The sequence below is a fragment of the Setaria viridis genome, chromosome 4, assembly GCF_005286985.2.
Source record: "Setaria viridis chromosome 4, Setaria_viridis_v4.0, whole genome shotgun sequence".
NCBI classification, from domain to species: Eukaryota; Viridiplantae; Streptophyta; class Magnoliopsida; order Poales; family Poaceae; genus Setaria; species Setaria viridis.
This window is the reverse complement of record NC_048266.2, coordinates 2061815-2080341: the sequence shown is the minus strand read 5'-3', so window position 1 is coordinate 2080341 and position 18527 is coordinate 2061815. Positions and strand designations below refer to the sequence as shown.

At 44.1% G+C, this 18527-nt stretch overlaps 1 protein-coding gene across 1 annotated transcript; it reads right to left on the bottom strand.

The window, feature by feature from the left end:
• Window positions 1-1890: 1890 nt before the first annotated feature.
• Window positions 1891-6214, bottom strand: LOC117851793 (wall-associated receptor kinase 1). Its single transcript, XM_034733693.2, has 4 exons — window positions 5943-6214; window positions 3950-4837; window positions 3660-3821; window positions 1891-3323 (listed from the first exon to the last, which is right to left on the bottom strand). Exons 1-4 carry the CDS (start codon window positions 6010-6012, stop codon window positions 2143-2145), a joined length of 2301 nt encoding a protein of 766 aa, XP_034589584.1. The 5' UTR covers window positions 6013-6214; the 3' UTR covers window positions 1891-2142.
• Window positions 6215-18527: the final 12313 nt, after the last annotated feature.

Below are 18527 nucleotides of genomic sequence, written 5' to 3'. Positions count from 1 at the left end.
TGATGCCATCCATGGCAGCATCCACCGTAGGCTTCCAGGAAACGAGCTCATCACTAACGTGCTCCAAAGCACCGAGGCGCTCGTCCTTAGCTTGAGCGAGGTCATCGAATTTCTTCTCCCACTTCAAGTCCATCGCTGCAAACATCTTATCCATCTCATCTAGGATCAATTTGGTGTTGGGATCCATGGCTCCAAGGCGGCATTGATGACAGGTGAAGTGCTCGTGGCTGGGAAGCGGCTCCAGAGCGGCCGCAAAACACTTCCCAGGAATTGGTGTCTCTGATACCAGATGTTAGTAGCAGGATAGCGGGGAAAATGAAGGAGAAGCAGGGAATTCAGGCAGGAAGCAAGAACGAGGAAGAGGTGTCCAGGTCAAAGAGGTTTGCTTGAAAAACACAGAGTGTTTTACATAATCTTCAGATGATTCCTCAGTGCTCATTCTCGCCGCTTTTAACGCACACCACACATGCACGCCACCGATAGCTAAACCCAGTCCGGGCCATTAACTCGCGAACTCACCTTCCTGTCTCCCCTTCTTGGTCCAACATCCGGCTTCACCTGTCCGTCTGTTGCCACCACGCTAACTGCACTAACACATTATTTTACAAGTAAAAAAACTATCTTACGGGAAAATTGGAGCGGTAGACGACGAAGAATAATGCATGGTTAAAAAGTAACGACGATTGCACACCACGATATAGTAGTATATGTACTAGCTCCAGTAAAACAAAGACCCGTCTGCTCCAGCTGGGGAAAAGGACCCGTAAAAATGACGTTTTGGTTATTTCGTAACTAGCTTTGCCCCATACAACCCTACGTACGTCCATCTTTCTTCATACGACGTATGCAGCTCGTATGCTCCCAAAGCAGTGGAGCTATCGCAATTCGCAAGAGGACACACTAGCTAAATACCAGAAGCATGCGCATCATCTTCTTCAGCATGAGCACGTCTGACCAACGCCCGCACGCCGGTCCTGTTCAGCACAACAGGAAGCTTCTGCGTCCGACTGTCCGAGACTCCGAGTCATCGTCGCCGGGACGACCAGGCAGCAAAACGAAGCACGGTTACACCATAGACGTCATCTGCCGCCGGTCTTATTAGCATCCGCCAGCCTCAGCCTCAGAAATCAGGATGAATGCATTCATGCACTAAGCTAAGGTGCCGATGGAAGATTTTCCTTCTCAGGTGCAGTTGCGTCGTCTGCAAATGCCTCCCACCTCTCCCTGTCTGCTTCCATTGCGCTTTGTTTCTCTGTATATATAATGCTCGCCATTCCAAATTACTATTCATCTCCAAGATTTGTTATAAACTACGAAGTGGACTCAGCAGATTACCAGGAAATAATGGCGCACAGAGTCGATTATATTCTTCCAAGACATGGCGTAGAAAGCTGAAAACCAGCGCACCCCATCCCTAGTAGCGCTGATGGCGCCTTGTGCATCCGCGACCACGGGCATTAGGTGTTCTTTATTTTTTTGGTACTTTACCCCCTACACTTTAAGTTTATTTTTTTAGGAAATCTACGGCAACCCTTGGGTTGCCTGAACTTTATTGATATGGGTAAAAAGATTTTACAGGCGTTTAATTACAAGCATAGAGATGGCATTTATCTCCAAGGAGTCTAGAGAAAAAGGGGAGAGGAAAAAGAAGCAAAAGGAATTACACAGGGGATTACAGGGAAAAAGTTACTCCACTCTGTGAGCTTCCCTCTGTCAAGGGGATTACTGCATCTATGGGACCAAAGAAGAAGATCATCGCGGCATCGTCGGGAGAGAGGTGGTGATTGGACTCATCCTCGCTTCTGAAAACTTTAGCGTTCCTACACTTAAGTTTATCATATTCATATCGACCGCGAAATCATAATCAGAGCATTTCTGGTGCAAAGAAAATTAACGAGCACTTTTGAAGCCCTCACTTTAATCAGGAATAATACACAAACATGTGTAAACAACAATACAGAGAAAGTAATTGCGGTACAATAACGTGATTACATGCCAACGCAAGACTCAGCGTGATGAAATGAGAATTTTTTTGGCAGCACGACTACGCGGAAATTATTTTGTAGTACAATGATCCATGTGCTGGAAGCTAAACTCGAGGCCTATGATCCGATGTCCCTATACCATGCTTACCGATGTGGTCTAGCGTGGTGCTTCAATATCTAACCCCATCATTCCCGCCGTCCAGTGCATGCTTGGCGGCAGGCCAAAACTCGAAGACGCAGCTGCCAACCCCTCAGCTAGATGTTCAGTTTCTTGGTGCTGTAGGAGCAACACCTCTCTCCATGTACTTCGAATAGCTTTCAGCTTGTCGGCCACTTGGGTCATGGAAGGCCTGTCCTCCCCTTTGGAACTCAAGCACATGCTTGCTAGTTTAACAACTTCTTGGAAGAGCTCCTCCATTCCCACGCCCATTATGCTACTGTCTAACATACCTTCAACTCTGTTCTCTTTCAATGCTCGCAGGAAGGATGATGCAACACTTTTTTCTTCCTCAGGGCCCTCGAATGATATTGCCATCTTCCTTGTAATCAACTCTAGAAGCACAACTCCGAAGCTATAAACATCGCTTTTCTCTGTCAGTTTACGCTCCTGCAAGTACTCAGGGTCTAGGTAACCAAGAGTACCTTGCACCATTGTCATGAGCTGAACTGCGTCCTTGGGGAGAATCCTTGATGCTCCGAAGTCGGTGACTTTCGCCATGTAGTTTTCGTCTAGGAGAATGTTTAGAGACTTCACGTCTCCATGGACTATGGGGCTGTTTGTGGAGAGGTGAAGATAAGACAATGCTTCAGCAGATTCTTGGGCAATTTTGAGACGGGCTTCCAACGAAACAGGTGGCCTGCTGCCATGGTTGCCATGGATAAACTGAAAGAGAGTGCCATTCGGGATGTATTCATACACCAATATAGGCACTTCCACTTCTAAGCAACAACCTAATAATCTGACCACGTTCCTGTGGTTGATCTGTGAAAGTATAACAATCTCCTGCACGAACTCTTCAGCTTTTTCCACATTGCTAAACCTCGAGCGCTTCACAGCGACTACCCTGTTATCCTTTTTTAAAATGCCCTTGTACACGGTGCCATTCCCCCCTATGCCCAGTTCCCTACTCTTGTCGAAATTGTCTGTCGCCTTCTTGAGGTCATCTATGCTGAATAGTATCACTGTATCTACTTTTTTAGAGAGGATTTGTTGGTATAATATCTGACCACCATTCTGTTTGAAGAACTTTTCCTTCTCTTTTGCCAGCTTCCTTTTTTGACATGCGTTCAGCACAGTGAAGGTACAAACGACAAGGCATATGAGGCCGATGGAGACACCTGGAAAAAGGAGGGATTAATGAAACTTAAATACATATATATATGGATGTATGATGCAAAGTGAAAAACCTTACGAATATGGACGTAAAATGTGTATAGAGTAATTACTAAGTATATCACAGCTAGGCAAAAGTAAATACATAAATACATTTCCAACTGAGTATTGTGTTAGAATATTTCACAAATGAAAGGGAGGTCAAGGTAAATAATTATTAGCCCATGGAGAAGAAGCATGCAGTTGGGAGTGATGACAATGCAGAAACAGTGCAAGCATGCATTGTATTTATATGGAATACTATTAAAAAAATCTCTTCTTTGATTATGACTTAGATATACCTATGACCTTCGTGTTGGGGCCATTGTCGGTTCTAGTGCAAGGTATGCTCTTTGGATCGTTGCTGTGAGTTCCTCGGGGGCACGTACATGTGTAGTTTCCGATCGTGTTACTACACTGACCACCTTTGCAAGGTTGTGGTAATGCTATGCACTCATCAATGTCTGTCATTCAAATCGGATAGGGAGATCAATAATACAAAGCAACGGAAATTCATAATTCCAAAATTGCAGAGGTGCAAACTGCAAAGATAGAGATGGGTGTGTATGTATGTATGTGGAAACATGCTGACCTTTGCACCCTCCGACCAGGTAGGGATTTCCATGGTAACCTTCAGAGCAGTTGCAGAGATACCCTCGGTCAGGCATGTCGATGCATATGCTGTTCGTGGATTTGCAGGCATATGTTAATCCATTATCCTTCTTCCTGGCTTCCGCACATGAATCTTGACCAACAACCCAATTGAGAACCATGGGGTATCCATAATTCATTTCAAAGTCCTGCGATTTCGCATAGGAAGGATGAAATTGAAACGAGTCCTCCTCGGCAATGAATGCGTAGCTGCACGGGCTGAAACTTTGAACTCCAGTGTCGTTGGATAGAGTGTAGAATGTGGGGGAGAATTCGTGCAGCCTTTCTGGTATGGGAGACTGACAACAACCCCTGCCAAAGCACTCCGTGCCATTATCAATGCTGTTCTCCTGGTAGCAGAAAGATCCACATGCGCTGGTGACGGAGGACTCGGTCGGACCGCTAAAGATTGATGCAACGGTAGAACAGCCGATTGCTGTGAACTTGTTCTTGGCTCCGGAAACCGTGAAGGAAGGGCCAGCAACAAAGGTATAACTTCTGAAGACGACGGTGTTATTTCTGAAGTTGCAGTACTGTGCTATGCCGCTATTCTGAACGCGAGCCTCGCCGAGGGTCAGATTGATTCCCAATAAAGGTGTGCTGGAATCGTTTAATAATAATATAGGGACATTATCTCGGGTGCAGTTGACTTCGAAGCCTTCCAAGGAGCAGCCTTTCCCTATGCCGAATGGGTAGGGGATGCTGACGTTGCCACACTTGTCTTGGCAGCTGTCCTTCGCTTGGCTGCTTTCTCCAGAAGCATCAGTCGTTGCCGCACTGTGGTGCAGTATCAGCATGGTCGCCATAATTAGCATCAAATTCTTCTTACCTGTAAGGATATGCCAGAGGTTTGTATCAGAATGACTCTGGGTTGGTTTCATTTTGGTTTTCTGCTACTCAGTTCCATTTTACTTGCATCCACAACAAAGATTTACGTGTTACTAGTGTACAATCTGTGAGCATGATCATTACATTTTGTTTTTCTAACAAATCATCAAAAACTAATATCACAAATTGTTTTCTGTAGTGAATCCACTACTCATCTTCGTGCGATGAAAGTACTTGACTTTCACAGCCACACGATCGAGTTGCAGTCATATATAGGCAGCAACCGTACCTTTCACCTATATATAGGCATCGACCAAGTCATATATATTGGCTTCGTTTTAATGAGCAAGTTTGGATTACTAAATTTATGTGGTCTGTAGTAACATAAAGTAAACCTATATTTTCTCTAATCATTAAAGTCCATCTGACTTTTCTATGTATGTTGACTTGAACTAGGAATACCTATACATAATTCTTGTCTACTTTTCACAAATAATTAAGGGGTATATGCATCCCAGTAGGTATACTAGAAGAAGGATAGACGACAAATAATCTCCCTTAGAGCATGACACCCGTTGCCTCTTAATTTAGGGTTATTGTGTTCTTGTAACACAAGTTGCACATGTCTACATATATGAAAGTCACGACCTCTCATTAGGTGTGTAGTGTTTCCCATCTCCTTCTATATCTCTACACTCTACCATAGCTTCTACTCCCTCCGTTCAAAATCATAGGTTGTTTTGAATTTTCTAAGTTCATACCATTTACTAATATGCATGTAAAAATAATATATATCTAAGTGCATAAAAAAATCTATGAATCTAAAAAAATTAAATAAATTATAATTTAGGACGGAGGAAGTACTTAACATCAACCAAACCACACAAGTTTGTGATTTCGTTTCTCAGATGGTAAATTATTATTTTCTCATTTACACACGTAGAAGCCTAGATTCAAGTCCTAGGGAACAATGGATTTAATCCTAGACGCAATTAGAGAAATTCACGCTTGTGGTAGTTAGATTAATTAACAAACAAAACAATTAATTCAACTCGTGCACTTGTTCTTGACTGGAGGTGGAGGGAGTATTAGCAAGAAACTCTTACCTGCACATAGCGGTGACGCCATGTTGTATGCGTTAAGTTTTCTGCAGCTGCGTATTTTTGCTGACGGCATCCACCGACCACCTATGTTTGAGTAGACAGAGAGCTCCTAGCTAGGAAAAGCTACTGAGTCTTCGGTTCTAGTCTAGCCGTTGTTCGCCACTTCGCCGTAAGGCGAATCGGCCTTTCTGCCCGTTTATATAAAGGCGCAGAGGCCCAGAGGAGACTTGACTTCAACTTCGAGGCATCATATGTTCATATCATCTTATGCGACGACTACGAGAGTCACCGGACAGACGTCGGGGGCTACACTTCTTTTCTCATCGCAAGGGTTTTGCTTCATCGCAATTCGCAAGAGGGACGTGGTGCATATTATTATTAGCTGCTGGCAGGTGTGGCCTGGCCTCCTGTCTACGAAATGGTTGCTGACGTGACCGGACTGGCGTATTCATTCACAGATGTGAGCCATATGATAAGCTAGGGTGGAATAGTCGTTTTCGCCCCTGAACTACAATTTCGTCCTTAAACTACCAAACAGTTATTTCAGTCCTCGAACTTTTTATCAGACGGTTCAATATCATTCTCCATCTTACGTGTCATGCCACGTTGGCATGCCTCGTCAGCTCAACTGTCATATATTTGATCTATAGTGCGGAAATAATATGTTAGATGTTGAGGCATTAACTATTACATTTCGTTTCAATGGGGATTTCTGTTCTTGATGAGTGACAGGTCCAGTATTACAATGGACACTTGGGAGTCCCATGTATAAATAAGGGTAAAATATCAATCCTAGAGCTTAAGGGCCATCTCTAGGATCACGCAACTTTTCATAGTGGAAGGAGGTTCCTTGTAGATGATAATAAGTTGTGCATGGACATGCTTGTAGCTTGCCGACGAGGCATGCTAACATGGCGCGGCACGACACCTAAGACAAAGGATAAAATTGAGCCGCGTGAGAAAGTTGAAGGACTAAAATGGCATTTTTGGTACTTTAAGAATCAATTTGAGTTTTGGTTGATAGTTCCGGTAATATAATATAATCCTTTCCCTTACTATTTTTTTATTATACCCATACTTTCTCTACCTCTCTGCACACAGATCACAACCCATACATGTGTCTTTTCAAAAAAAAAAACCATACATGCGGTCATCATACGTAGACGGAGGATGGAGTCACCGTACCATTGGGGTGTTTTTGACACAGTTCAGTGCATCACATAGTCTTCTTTTTCATTCGTCACTATCAAAAGGGGTATCAGTTTAGAAATACTATAAAACAGTAAGATGGAGAAGAGAGAGTCTCTCAGATCAAATGTCCAGAGACGTCGACTTAATTATTTTTCGACAGATAGCGGCAAAAAATGCTTCAAACTTTGAACACGAAAGGTTGAGATTTCAAACAAGAAGATTCCACTACTGTAGACTGTAACAACGACGATCGTATTTGGAGTTTTGGACAGGCCACAAGTGGGAGAGAGAGACCATTATTTTACAAGTAAACAAACTATCTTTTGAGAAAATTGGAGCGGCTGACGACGAAGAATAATGCATGGTTAAAAAGTAACGACGATTGCACACCACGATATAGTAGTATATGTACTAGCTCCAGTAAAACAAAGACCCGTCTGCTCCAGCAGGGGAAAAGGACCCGTAAAAATGACGTTTTGGTTATTTCATAACTAGCTTTGCCCCATACAACCCTACGTACGTCCATCCTTTTTCATACGACGTATGGAGCTCGTATGCTCCCAAAGCATTGGAGCTATCGCAATTCGCAAGAGGACACACTAGCTAAATACCAGAAGCATGCGCATCATCTTCTTCAGCATGAGCACGTCTGACCAACGCCCGCACGCCGGTCCTGTTCAGCACAACAGGAAGCTTCTGCGTCCGACTGTCCGAGACTCCGAGTCATCGTCGCCGGGACGACCAGGCAGCAACACGAAGCACGGTTACACCATAGACGTCATCTACCGTCGGTCTTATTAGCATCCGCCAGCCTCAGCCTCAAAAATCAGGATGAATGCATTCATGCACTAAGTGTGCACGTGTAGCTGATGTAACTTATAGTCACCCTCCCATATATATGATCATCCTGAACCGTGACCACTTACACTTGCACGAGTGTGCACGTGTAGCTGATGTAACTTATAGCTCAATCAGAATACAATGGCTGATCTGGAATACAATTCCACGGTATACTGGACTACAATTCTATGTCTCTAGATCTGGAAAAGGAAAGATTGACTGAAGCAGACCGTCAATGCGGGTGGCATTGCATCGTGCTGCTTCAGAGTTTGACGGTTGTTCTGTACTTTGCCATGCTCCCATATATATAGTCATCTTGAACCGTGACAACTTACACCTGCACGAGTCTGTACGTGTAGCTTATGTAACTTATAGCTCGATCGGAATACAATGCCTGATCCGGAATACAATTCCACAGTATGCTGAACTACAATTCCATGTCTCTGAATCTGGAAAAGGGAAGATTGACTGAAGCAGACTGTCACTACGGGTGGCATTGCATCGTGCTGCTTCAGAGTTTTATGGTTGTTCTGTACTTTGCCTCTCTTACAATTCCACGGTATATTGCAAATTCCATATACAATGCCTGATCTGGAATACAATTCCACGGTATACTGGATTACAAGTCCATGTCTCCGGATCTGGAAAAGGGACGACTAACTAAAGCAGACTGTCATTGTGCGGTGGCATTGCGTCGTGCAGCTTCAAAGTTTGACGGTTCTTCTGTACTTTGCCTCTCTTACACGTGCTCCCATATATATAGTCATCATGAACCGTGATGACTTACAACTACACGAGTGTGTACGTGTAGCTAATGTAACTTATATCTAGATCGGGTAGAGTGAAGACTGTTCATGCTCAAAAATAAAAACAAAGGGTGAAGACTTCAAAATTTACTGGGTCTTCTTTCTTGGCTTGGTGTAAACCTAGGATGTGAGTTTCTTTTGTATAAAATGCTTCGACTGCGAGATGTGATATGACTGCACGCACATCACATCTGGAATACAATTCCACAGTATACTAGACTACAATTCTATGTCTCCGGATTCTGAAAAAGGGAAGATTGACTGAAGCAAACTGTCACTGCGGGTGGCATTGCATCGTGCTGCTTTAGAGTTTGATGGTTGTTCTGTACTTTGCCTCTCTTGCACGTGCTCCCATATATATACTCATTCTGAACCGTGACGACTTACATCTGCACAAGTGTGTACGTGTAGCTGATGTGATGAGGACATCACCTGTTCGTATACAACCACATTAGTAACTTTTGATTCACAGGTGAAACAATTCTTTACCATGATTGTATTTAATACATTTGATGAATTGATGTTGCACCATGATGTGTGTTCGTTGTCAATTTTAGAAATACATACGTGGATCAAAAATAGTGTTAAACACATATGGAAGGAATGGAGGACCAAAGAAGTAGATTGAGAGCCAAGTTCAAGTATTCCCAACATCCTCCACTAGGCTGCCACGTCACTTTTGGCCCAAGGAAAGAAATAGATCCAATCCAACATGTTTTAGGGCTGGATTCGGACTGCAGCTCTACGCCAACTTGCAACGGCCGCCATAACCTCATCCGGACTCTGTTTTGGACGTTCAAGTACTCCTTAGAATCATTATGAAGTCTATTTTCATATGGATCTGGACTAAAGTCCATATCTATTCTGAGGTGGCCGCAATGATCGAATTACTACTGAGAAATTTTCTATCCAAAGGTGTTGCGTCGCCTTATTTTGGCCCGATGGGCCGTGTATCAAGTTGGGTCCATTAGGGACACGTCCTAGGGTTGGAGCACGACCCCAACACCCCTCCTAGTCATTATCCTAGGTATTAATAAGGATTAGAGCTGCCACAAACAGATTGGATTTTGTTTTGTTGAAAGTTTAGCCATTGCTACTTCCTTGTAGACGCGTGTGTCGACTAGACCATCTGTTCTACTCGATTCAGAACCCCAACTTTTTGATTTCAGATTGGTTTCCATCTCCATATTTGCAATTGAGTTGCTTGTTCTACTTGTTCTTGCTTGTTCATCGATTGCTTGCAGGAATTACCCTAGTGGTTTGGTTGATCGTGCTCCAAAAGATCACGGCGACCATTGGAGGTGGTGTATCGGTTGCTAAGGTGCAGCATCCTTGGATGGTTGTAGTCGGACCGTGAACGTCGTCTCCATCCCCAAATCGAGTTATCCACCTTCTCTCATCGAAAGATTGGGAACAAACCCTAGCTTGTTCCTATCAGTTGGTAATCAGAGCAAGGTTTATCGGTGAGAGACTTCTAGTTCTTTGCTGTTTTTAATTTCCTATAGTCTAGAAAAAGCCCACAAAAAATTAGTAGATTAGTTTTCCTTAATCCTAAAGACCCTTTTAGCCTTTTACTAGTGCTGCGTAGTTAGGGCTTGTAGAGTTTTCGGTAGCATCGGTTGTGTCGAGTTGCTGGTCTTAGTGTCTATTCCTTTAGAGTTTTGAGTTCTATCACGTTTTGGTCATCACGAGATCCACCATCACCATATACATCGTTGCTGTGTTCTTGCCACAACGGATCCATATGATGTCCGATTTGGAGTTTGAATACAATATGGAGACTTGAAGTTGTCTTCTTTCCAATGGATCCGACCTTGCGACAAAATTTGATCTAAGCGCTCCACAATCTTCTTAGAGATTTCTGCATCTGCTGTATTAACAAGACTTGTTAAATTTGAATTCGAAGAGGTTGTGTTCAATAGCCTTATTGTTTGGGTTGTCATAGTACCAAATAAAAGATTTAGACCTCTGCAAAAAAACAAAATAAAGAAAAAGAAGGAAAAAAAAGACAAGAGAAAGAGAAGAAAGAAGGGGCTGAATCTGTTGTTTTCTTCGTGCTGTGCTAGTTGCTCTTTTTCAGTGACTACATTTGTGCCTAGGCTCACGTCTCAAGCATGGTTTAGCCTAGGACCAGCACAGTACCGCTGTTGAACGATTACTCAACTTGCTTTTGTGACTAACGTGGTGCTAGTATATTTTCTTGCTTAAGCCCACCTACAGCTCCACATATTCAACTACAGCTTGACAGGTTTTTGTTGCTGCGGCACCGATACACTTCGCGCCACGGTTGTAGACTTGTTGGTTGTTGTCACCTCCTGTTTGGCTTGGTAAGAACTTGTAAGGGCTTGTTTGAAACAATTTGAGTTTCAGAGAATTACATCTGACACATCCTAGTAGTTGATAGGAGGATACATATTATTTTTGTGTTTCTTGTTTCCTACTAACCATGTGTAACGCCCGCAGAAATCACTAACTAAAATCACCCGTTAAAAACCGTCTTTAAAATCTTTTTACCGCTGAGCTCTCGGAAATCGGAAACCTCCCCGACGATTTCGCCGTCCCGGTACCATACCGACCCCCACCTATCCCTGTTATCTGTGCCGTAAATCTCGCCGCGCGCCGTCGTCTGACCGCCGTGCGCGTGCTCCGACCGCGTGCCGAAATCACCGCCGGTCCCTCCCTTTCTCTTTCTCCTTTTTCCCCTTTTCTTTTCCTTTCTTCCTCCTCCTTCTTTCTCCTTCCTTCCTTCTTCTCTTTCCTCTCTCCTTCTTCTTCCTGGCTACTGGCGCCACTCCCTCCGGCCGGTTCCACTCCCTTGACCGGGCCCCCCCGGCCTTAACTCCTCCGGCCGCCGGCCGTACCGGCGCCCGGCGCGTGGCCGCCAGCTCCGACCGCCCGGCCCCAGCGGGCGCCGTGCGACGCCAGCGCCGGGGTGGCCGCCAGCCCCGGCCACCCGCTGGAGCACGCCACCGTCCGGCCCCCTACCGATCCCCGGCGCCGCCCGCCACCCGTTGGAGCACGCCACCGCCGGCCCCTACCGATTCCCCGGTGCCGCCCGCCACCGCCGCACGCCATCGCCGGCCCCACTCCACGCCGGCCGCCTCCCCCTCGCCGGCCTATAAAAGGCCCGGCACACGGCCAACCTCCCCATCCACCAGCACCACCACCGCACCCTACTACAAGCCGCCGCCGCCGTAAGCTGCCGCCGCCGCCACAAGCTGCCGCCGCCCCCTTTCTCCGCCCGAAGACCGACGCCCGGTCGCCCCTCCCCACTCCTTCCCAAGGTGAGGGGCAAAATGGGGCCCCCTCCTCTTCCTCCACCGTCCGCCGCCCCCGGCTCGCCGCCGGCAACGCCCGGCCGGCCGGCCACCGCCGGCCCATCCTCTCCCTCCCTCTCTCTCTCCAAGTTCCTGGAGAAGAAGAGAAGATTACCTTTGATTTTAGATCCGACCCCCAAGTTTCCCCAAATTACACATAGGCCCCTCCACTTCCGAAAGAAATTACAAATAGGTCCCTGATTTATTATAAATCAACCCTAAACCTCCGTTTAAGCCCCTAATCCGTGTTTAACCCGTCATTTCATGCGCCAAACTCCCTCCAATTAATCCCAAATTTTACCACGTCATCCTCCAGAATACTTTCGCCGATCTATATCCAAATTTCCCAGAAATAATCCTCCTACCTATTTTCCGTTCGCATTTCCTGTTCGGAGCTCACGGTTAAAAACCGTTTCCTTTTTATTTATTTGTGTGTCTGTTTGTGTGTGCCGTAGATCGCGGATTGCCCGAGGAGGAGCCCGAGGAAGAGTTTGACCGCAAGCCCGAGCCTGAGGACCAGTACCGCGAGCCGGAACTCCCGGAAGGCTTTGAAGACGGCAAGTCCAATCTCACCCTTTGATGCATACTTAATACCTAGTTTTTCAAACACAACCTATTGGCCTGTTTTACAAAATGCATATTATTTCATCGCAAGACATGGTTGGATAGCCACCCCTTGATTGTTATAAACATTCCTTGTTATCCTATGCTTATCTCTAAATATGACTCGCTCTGTTTAGATGATAACCACTGCTAGAACGCTTAGGAATTGGTTACTCAACTGCAATCATTATTACAATGGTGTATTCGGAAAATAAATGTGTGTGTGTGTCCAAGTAAGAGAAATGGCTTTTGGGATCGGGAAAAGAGGATGTGTAGACGGGATGGATGGGTGTTCCTTGTGTGGGATGCCATATTGTTGTGCTCGTACCTTGGTGGTTGAGCAATGTCGGGAGATATCCATCCTGTCATGATTAAGGACCGAGTTGATGTGTCATCTTGCCTAATTCCACCATCGTGCAACCACTCGACCGTTGTATGGGCAACGGCTTAGCATAAATCCCACTAGCTGAACTGTTAGTCCTCAGGGGTGCTGGTGAGCAACGGGAACCCATGGAAAAGGAGTAAGATCTTGGTGACTTAGGTCCCGGTTACGGTCTCATGGACGAGCCGTGAACCCCTTGGGTGTCTCCGCGAGGGCTAGCCAGTCTTAGCTAGGGTGGGTAATGGCTTTGTTAGGATCCGTACCATCACCAAGGTGATCGTGCTACGGTACCCTACTTGTGGGAAAAGTGTACACCCTCTGCAGAGTTAAAACCTATCCGGGTAGCCGTGTCCACGGCATTGGACGAGTTACGGCTTGAACACATAACTAGCAATTGGGCAAGGATGTCATGTGTGTGTGGGGGGGGGGATTTTGGAAGAGTCCGGCAGTTGTGTCGTGCGCTATGACAGACGAGGAGTCCGATAGCGATAAAAACTTGGATCCTTTGTGTAGGATCCATCCCACTCAATGTTCGGGTATTAAAGGAAAACTTTACAAAAACCCTTTCGAAACGATCCCCTGCATGTGTTAAAATTTACCTTTTCCGCAAATAAACTCTAGCCTATCCTTGTTATACTTGTGCATGAACTTGCTTGTATCCCCCTCCGTGGATGGGGTTGGACTTGTTGAGTACGATAGTACTCACCCTTGCTTCATTGCTACAGAGGAAGACCCCGATTTCGTCGCCGAGGACCTCGAGTAGAGGTTGTGTCCGCACCCGACGCTGCCTGTGGTGTTGGCCTGCTCAAGATGCTGCTGCTGCCGTGTAGTCCCGAGTGCTGTCTTTTGGCAGTCGCTTGGTTAGCCGCCATTATTTATTTACTGTTTACTGCGTGGCTTTCACGCCCACTCCCTCGGGAGTTGTACGGTGACTGAATTATATGTCGAATAAATGTGCTATCAGCCTCCTGGGACTGATATTTGTATCACATTTAGTCTCTACTTATGTGGGGACGCTTCACCATGGTAGGTGATACGGAGATTTTTGAGCTGATGAAACTAGACCCTCATATTCAGGATATCATTCAACACTTGCCGTTATATGATGGTAAGTTTGATCCTAAAGCTTATATTGATTGGGAGCAAAAAGTAGATAATGAATTTGATGAGCATGACCTGTCTCAGAAACAAAAGATTTATATTACCTCTAATGTTTTGGCTGAATTTACTTTGCTAGAATGGAAACATAATTGTAGACACAACAAAGTTCTAGAATCTTGGAGAGACTTCAAATTTCTTTTTAGAGATGCATTCATTCCTGCATATTATGCTAATTATTTGCTTGCAAAATTAGACAACTTGAAGCAAGGTAGTAGGACTGTGAAAGAATACTTCCATGATTTTAAAATTTGTATCATGTTTGGTGGATTAGATGAATGCATGGAAGATGTTATGAGTAGGTTCATGAGAGGGCTCAATTCTGAAATTTGAACCTTGTTAATTAGCAATTCTTATAGCCATATTGGTCAATTATTTTGTCTTGCTCTCAATGCTGAAAAGGAGATTCTATTATCTGTGAATACTTGCAAGAATGATGTGACTCATTATGTCCAAAATTTGTCCACTCTCCATGCTAATGAAGACCAACAAATAGTGGAACCCACTGCTGGTTTTCCTTTATCACAAAATGATTTACTTGTTGTTCCTTATCATAAAGAAAACTTGTGTGCTGATGATTCTCTTAATCCTATGCCACAAGTAGTGAATAAGTGTGATAATTTTAGTTTGGAACCATACAAATATGCTGAAGATAAGCTTTTTCATCCTATTACTTGTGCACAAGATGAACTGAATTTGCTATCCTCTTTAAATACTTTGGGTTATATTGAATTTGATATTCTGTGCAATCTAAATTGTCTAAAAGAGAAACTTAAATTTGATTCTAGTTTTCCATGTTTTAATAATTGTTCATTTCAGCAATTGACAAATATGCCAGCAAAGGAGAATATTTGGTGCATAAAGTTTATATTTGCTCTAATCTGAAATATCCTTTTGGGCTACAATACCATGATCAAATAGGGGGCTGCACTAACACTAATAATGTCTTGCAAAATTTTCATAGTTTTTCCCATATGTAATAGGGTAAGCTCAAAGAAGGGGAATATTACTGGTTGTGCCTGTGTAGCATAGCCGTCGCTCCATGTTCCAACATCAAAGCAAGCACCTTTGAATGCCGTTGGAGCAAGTTGAGGACGACTTGCAGCCAAGAAGGGGATAATGATGAGGATATCACCAGCTCGGGTACAATCACATTAGTAACTTTTGATTCATAGGTGAAACAATTCTTTACCATGATTGTATTTGATACATTTGATGAATTGATGTTGCACCATGATGTGTGTTCGTTGTCAATTTTAGAAATACATACGTGGATCAAAAATAGTGTTAAACACACATGGAAGGCATGTAGGACCAAAGAAGTAGATTGAGAGCCAAGTCCAAGTATTCCCAACATCCTCCACCAGGCCACCACGTCACTTTTGGCCCAAGGAAAGAAATAGATCCAATCCAATACGTTTTGGGGCTGGATTCGGACTGTAGCTCTGCGCCAATTTGTAACGGCCGCCATGACCTCATTCGGACTCTGTTTTGGGTGTTCAAGTACTCCTTGGAATCCTTATGAAGTATATTTTCATATGGATTTGGACTCAAGTCTATATCTATTCTGAGGCGGCCGCAATAACCGAATTACTACCAAGAGGTTTTCTATCCAAAGGTGCTGTGTCGCCTTATTTTAGCCCGATGGGCCGTGTATCAAGTTGGGTCCATTAGGGACATGTCCTAGGGTTGGAGCATGACCTGAACACCCCTCTTGGTCATTCTCCTAGGTATTAATAAGGATTAGAGCCACCACAAACAGATTGGATTTTGTTTTGTTGAAAGTTTGGCCATTGCTACTTCCTTGTAGACGCGTGTGTCGACTAGACCATCCGTTCTACTCGATTCAGAACCCCAACTTTTTGATTTCAAATTGGTTTCCATCTCCATATTTGCAATTGAGTTGTTTGTTCTACTTGTTCTTGCTTGTTCCTCAATTGCTTGTAGGAATTACCCGAGTGGTTTGGTTGATCGTGCTCCACAAGATCGCGACGACCATTGAAGGTGGTGTATTGGTTGCTAAGGCACAGCATCCTTGGATGGTTGTAGTCGGACTGTGAATGTTGTCTCCATCCCCAAATCAAGTTATCCACCTTCTTTCATCGAAAGATCGGGAACAAACCCTAGCGGGTTCCTATCATGATGTAACTTATAGCTTGATTGGAATACAATGTATGATCTGGAATACAATTCCACGGTATACTGGACTACAATTCCTTGTCTCTGAATCTGGAAAAGGAAAGATTGAGTGAAGCAGACTGTCACTGCGGTTGGCATTGCATTGTGCTACTTCAGAGTTTGACGGTTGTTCTATGCTTTGCCTCTCTTACAATTCCACAATATACTGAACTACCACGGTATGTTGCAAATTCCATATATAATGCCTGATCTAGAATACAATTCCATGGTATACTGAACTACAATTCCATGTCTCCGGATTCTGAAAAAGGGAAGACTGACTAAAGCAGACTGTCACTGCGGGTGGCATTGCATTGTGCTGCTTTAGAGTTTGACGGTTGTTCTGTACTTTGCCTCTCTTACACGTGCTCTGATATATATAGTCATCCTAAACCGTGATGACTTACATCTGCACGAGTGTGTACGTGTAGCTGATGTAACTTATAGCTCGATCAGAATACAATGCCTGATCTCGAATACAATTCCATGGTATACTGGACTACAATTCCTTGTCTCTAAATCTGGAAAAGGGAAGATTGAGTGAAGCAGACCGTCACTATGGGTGGCATTGCATCGTGCTGCTTCAAAGTTTGACGGTTGTTTTTTACTTTGCCTCTCTTACAATTCCACGGTATACTGGACTACCACAGTATACTGCAAATTCCATATAGTGCCTGATCTAGAATACAATTTCACGGTATACTGGACTACAATTCCTTGTCTCCGGATCTAGAAAAGGGAAGACTGACTGAAGCAGACCGTCACTGTGGGTGGCATTGCATCATGCTGCTTCAGAGTTTGACGATTGTGCTGTACTTTGCCTCTCTTTCACATGCTCCCATATATATAGTCATCCTGAACCATGACGACTTACACCTACACGAGTGTGTATGTGTAGCTGATGTAACTTATAGCTCGATCGGGGTAGGGTGAAGACTGTTCGCGCTCCAAAATAAAACAAAGGGTGAAGACTGCAAAATTTACTAGGTCTTCTTTCTTGGTTTGGTGTAAACCCCAGGACACAGAGTTTCTTTTGTATATAAGGCCTTGTTTAGTTCCCAAATTAGGAGTGGCAAAATTTGCATTTTGCCATAAATGCGCAATTGTAGCATTTCGTTTGTATTTGTGAATTATTGTCCAAACATTAACTAATTAGGCTCAAAAGATTCGTCTCGCAAAGTACAACAAAACTGTGCAATTAGTTTTTTATTTCGTCTACATTTAGTACTCCATGCATGTACCGCAAGTTTGATGTGATGGAGAATCTTCTTTTTGCATAATGCCAAAGTTGGGAAAAGGGGGACCTAATGCTTCGACTGCGAGATGTGATGTGACTGCACAAACCGTGTGGTTGATTTCAATCCAGGTTACGGCTAGGAAATTTAGCTGCACATATGAAGTAGTACGTGACTAGTCCATTTCCTTGTGACCATGTGCATTAGTAGCTGCTACAGTTTAGTTAGCAGCTTCCATCAAATCAAACTTCCATTTGCACTCCGTTTTGCCAGCCTCTGGTATTTCCTTTTTACCCTTGCGTTAGTGGATCGTGCTAGCTTCAGAGTTTGACAGATGTTTTGTACTTTGCCTTTCTTTCACGTGGTCCATATATAGCCATCACAAGCTCTGACGACGACGTACACGAGTATGCAGCTGATGTAACTTACAGCTCGATCAGGAAAGGGTGAAGACTGTTCGCTCAAAGAGAAACAAAGGATGAAGACTCCAAGATTCACTATAGATCTTGATGACGCGAGTTTCGAACCGTGAGGATGACGCAGTACACGAGTTTGTAGCTTATTATGCACCTTATTACTCCCTCCGTACCAAATTGTAAGTTATTTTGATTTTTCTAAATTCATAGATATTATTATGCACCTAGACATACACTATATCTAAATGTATAATAATATCTATGAACTAAAAAATTAAAATAACAAATAATTTGGAACGGAGGGAGTATTATATATACGTACCTTGATCGGGAAAGGATGAAGCTAAGACGCTCAAAGAATAAAACAAAGGGTGAAAGCTGCAAAATCTACTGGGTCGTCTTTGATCTATTTTCCAACGCTATGACGTGAGTTTCGTTGTATTCTCTTCTTCGAGACGATAC